General features: G+C 37.6%; 1 protein-coding gene across 1 annotated transcript; it reads right to left on the bottom strand.

Annotated features, from left to right (window-relative positions):
- Positions 1-206: 206 nt before the first annotated feature.
- LOC107299635 (olfactory receptor 5V1-like) lies at positions 207-1,142 on the bottom strand. Its single transcript, XM_015828995.1, has one exon. The coding sequence runs from the start codon at positions 1,140-1,142 to the stop codon at positions 207-209; it is 936 nt and encodes a 311-aa protein (XP_015684481.1).
- Positions 1,143-4,675: the final 3,533 nt, after the last annotated feature.

Genomic DNA, 4,675 nt, shown 5'->3' with positions numbered 1-4,675 from the left:
GTTCTCTCCTTATAGATACCAAAATAGAAATATTGTCAACTAGATGATTTAATTCTAAGTACATTAACAAAATCTTGCAACTCTGAAAGTACATTTCTCCCCCTCTCACCCGATTTCTTTAAAAGTCCAAGAAATTAAGGAGTGTCCCATCTAAGCTCCTTGCCCTTCCCACTATCCAGCTGCAGGCTTTGTTGTTTAGGAGATGTTTATGAAAATCTTTTCAGATTAAAGGCTTTTCTCAAAGCTTTCTTAACTTCCTTATTTCTCAGACTGTAGATCATAGGGTTCAGCATGGGAGTGATTATCCCATACAGCATAGAAATTATTCTGCCCTGTTTGCCTGAATAAGAAGAGGTGGGACGAGCATAGGTGGCAATGGTGGCCCCATAGAAAAGACATACAACAGTCAAATGAGAACCACAGGTAGAGAAGGCTTTGTGCCTCCCCTCAGTGGAAGGCATGCGCAAGATGGTAGAAATTATGTAGATGTAAGAGATCAGGGTGACCAGAAAAGCTCCACCACCTATAATACCAGCAACTAATAAATGAACAACTTCAATAAGATAAGTAGAAGAGCAAGAGAGAGCCATCACAGGTTGAAGATCACAGAAATATTGGTTGAGTTTCTTAGATCCACAGAAAGACAATCTAAAGATCAGTATGGTATGAATCACAGAATTAATTAAGCCCAATAGCCAAATCATAGCCGTCAGTTGAATACACCGCAGTTTATTCATTATATTAGCATAATGTAAAGGGCTACATATTGCCACATAGCGGTCATAAGCCATCACTGCAAGCAAGAAGATTTCAGTACCCAACACATCAAGCAAGAAAAATAGTTGCATCACGCAGCCCACAAACGATATTTTCTTGTCCTTTGATAAGAATATCTGCAGCATCTTTGGTACAATGACCGTTGGACAAAGGATGTCCATCAGTGATAAATTGCTCAGAAAGAAGTACATTGGAGTTTGGAGGTGAGCATCTGTTCCTATTGCCATGAGAATAGCTCCATTCCCTGCCAGGGTGGTCAAGTAGATCAGCAGAATCACCACAAAGAGGACAGTCTGTACTTCAGGGAGATCAGACAGTTCAGTCAAGTAGAAGTCCATCAACACAGTTATGTTGCTTCTCTCCATCTTTCTGGCAATCAGACTGAGCAGCAGGAGTACCTAAAACAAGACAATGCAAAAGGGGTTTGCTAAAACAATATATATTTCTGGATTTTAGAATATAGTGGAAATGCAGACTATCACCTACATTTCTTCCATGTACATCTGCATACTACAGAGGGTGGTTGAAATGGGATGTTGGGAAGAGGTCTACAGTGGAAAAGGAAACTACATCAGTAGACAGATGGTGTCTCTTTCTCTTGGTAACTAGGGCTAATGATCAGTTAAACTTCATTGCCTATTATTATGAGTGGTCATCCCTTTGGAGGCTTTCGTGGTCCAGATCTCATCATCACTTCATGTTCTATGATAAAGCATGAAAGAGATTGGAAATCATCTCAAGTTGTTCATTCCCTTTCTATCATTTCTTTTTCCTTTTCTGTATTTACTTAGATTATAAAAATCACCATATAAATATTAACACAGGAAGAAGAGATGAAGAGTAAATCATTATTATAACATTGTATTTAAAAGAGGCTTTAGTCATTATCTAAATTAACAGCACAGTGTCAATACTGATAAAAATAACTGTAGGGTATAAACTATGAATCTAATATTTAACTGCAAATATTCAACCTTGAAAGTCATCAAATGCATATTCTTAATTCGTATTTAGTTCAGGAATGCATAAGAGTCAAATTGCTGCAACAGATAGTCTTAGAATTGTTCTTGTTACTCTATAAGGTGTTTATCAGAAGGGGTAGATTAGTTTTTATGTAACTCTTACTTGTCTAAGATTTGCAAATGACATTTTATCCTCCAAAATCTCTATTACTAGTAGACATGAATCAGTTAAGAGTGCTTCTTTTTTCAAAAACACAAAGTTAAATGGGTTTCAATTCACCAATGATAACAATACAGTGCAAAAAGTATATTTTCAAGGCTGTTACTAAACCTTCCCCAAAATGCCTTAAATTAGAACTCCCCATTCTGCAGTTCAAGGTTAAACATTAGGAAATCAAAATGTGCTTAGCTCATTAGTTGAGTGTTTGTCAGAGATGTGGATAAAATCTACTCTCTTCTGACATTGACTCAAGACAAGTGATTCATTAAAGAATAGGACTGAAGACAAACTAGACCTCCTGATCTTCATCTGTTGGCCTCCAGATGGATTGGGCTGCAGTCCATATATTTTCCCATATGTCCATAAGGAAAATCCTGTACATCAAGAGGGCACCAGAATATGGAAGATGACATTAGATAATGTCTAAGGACATAAAATTACTCTTCCAATAATGTGAAATCACTTGCCTTTCTTGTTTCTCCTGTCTGTATCAACACAGTAACCATAGAACGAAGAATTTCTGTGAAGTCAAGCAAAATACACGCACACCTCCTCAGGCATCAAATTAACATTCTTTGCTTCAATCATCAAAGTAAAGTCTTTGCTACCTCTTCCTCTTTAACAAATGCAAATGACAGCATCAAGACAAAGAGTCTGTTTAGGGACTCCAAGGTCTCCAAGGAATTTGGTACCATTTGGATTTGAGTCTCATTGGAACAGAAGTGCACTTGACTTTTTTTTTTTTTTAAATACAACTGCATCAAACTAGGAAAAGTGACTTTACACTCCTATTAATCTGTAAAAAGTATGTTTAAAAAAGGGACTTCTTGCCAGGAAAGTACAAATAAGGGTGAAGGTTTGTTCTCCAGGCTTGTGGGTTGGTTTCCAAACGTTTCATTACCAGGCTAAGTAACACTTTCAGTGGAGTTTAGGCAATGTCAGTGTCAATGTTCTTCTGTTTATCAGGGCTTCATGTGGTCAGTAGGTCTTGTGATGGGTCAGGTGTGGGTGTGTCAAGTGAGGGTCTTGTAATGGACCTTGTGATGAGTCAGGTGTGAGTCATCAATAAAAATCTTGTGATGGTCTTGTGATGGGGAGGTTACATTAGGTGAGGTGAAATGCTAGTTGTGGGGGCTTGCATGGGTTGGTTGAGGGTCGGTGCTGTCTCTGGTTGGCTGTGCAATTGATTTGGATTCTGAGGGGTTTGTAGGCTGGTTGTAGGTCAATGTGTCTGTTATGGAATTGCTTGTGGAGTGCCAGGCTTCGATGAACTCATGAGTATGGTGGGTGGTAAAAGGCCGATGATTTTTTAATTGCTCCAATTGAATTGGTGCTTTTTGGTGTCAGTGTGGGTAGAGATTAAGGATTTGCGATTGTGGCATTCATGGATCCTGGTTTTTAATTGATGTGATGTTTGTCCCACATAGAATTGGTCACAAGATCCATCACAAGACCATCACATGACACACCCACACCTGACCCATCAGAAGACCTACTGACCACATGAAGCCCTTATAAACAGAAGAACACTGATATTGACATCTCCTAAACTCCACTGAAGATGTTACCTAGCCTGATAATGAAATGTTCATTACCACAAGCTCAGAGAATGATCTTTCACCTTCATCCTACACCCGAGCTACATATATTAACTACTATTGCAAAAAGTACAAATAGTGTTGGATTGTTCATGATATCCATCTGCCATTTACAGTAACTCAAAGAATTAGACTTATTCAAGCAAACTTTGTACTTTTTTTGTTGTTGTTTGGAACAAGGTCTGTTCAAATGTTTATGTCCATTATGCAGCTCTAATCCATATCAAGCATTTTCTGTGTATGCGTGACAATTTCTGTATATAGGTTTTATATTTCCAGTTGTGAACAGGGCACAAATGTGTTAAAATCAGATCTTACCTATTATTTTCATATCCCCCTCTCTTGTTTTCAAAGGAAATGATACCTTTTTCATGGTAAACCAGAGTTTGGATATTGGTGATTATAACAGAAAGACAATGATGTTTTGAGCTATTATTCTGTGGCTTGCACAATTGCAATTTCCGCTATGGCTAATAAATGGATAAACACTGCCATTTCCCATCACATCCCAATATTCAGATAATCTATTTCTGCCTTTCTTGATTTTTTAAAAAAATCTCTGGCTTATTTTGTATTTATCCATTCATTTTTTTTATAAGGGATATTGGTATTTATGGGCCAAACAGCCCAAATCACCTTACTAAGTAGCTTTGTCTAGCAAAATAGGATGAGGGAGGACTATTGACACTGTTTTCAGCTCCTACAGGAGATGTTGAAAACAAATCTAAAAAGTAAGTGTGAAGTTTTCTGTTTGTTTGTTTGTTTTCGAATGAGTTGAGACTGCTGTGAGTGTGGTCAGCACCATTCCCTGTCAGAGTGGTCAGACAGGACAGCAGAATCATCACAAAAAGAGAAAAATGCACTGCAGGCAGATTGTCTCTATAGAGGACAATCACAGGTGGACAGTGAGGAAATAATGAAAAAAACTGGAATTGGGACATTTCAATACAATAGCTGAGTTCTATAATCCACTTAATCCAGGTTCTCAAATATGAAAGGCACATTAATCTCAGTTAATCAATAACCTTTTCACCAACAGTATTAGGCTGGGATAGAATAGATGTTAATATATTCATTCAAAATCAGAATTCTTGAGGGGCTAAAGAAGAGTATTAACA

Source organism: Protobothrops mucrosquamatus, unplaced genomic scaffold (genome assembly GCF_001527695.2).
Source record: "Protobothrops mucrosquamatus isolate PMUCROS unplaced genomic scaffold, P.Mucros_1.0 scaffold5203, whole genome shotgun sequence".
Lineage (NCBI taxonomy): Eukaryota > Metazoa > Chordata > Lepidosauria > Squamata > Viperidae > Protobothrops > Protobothrops mucrosquamatus.
The sequence above is the reverse complement of the archived record's forward strand: the minus strand, read 5'-3'. Positions and strand labels throughout refer to the sequence as shown.

Coding starts and splice junctions, on each gene's coding strand:
- LOC107299635 (XM_015828995.1), bottom strand. CDS start 1,142: ATGGAGAGAAGCAACATAACTGTGTTGATGGACTTCTACTTGACTGAA.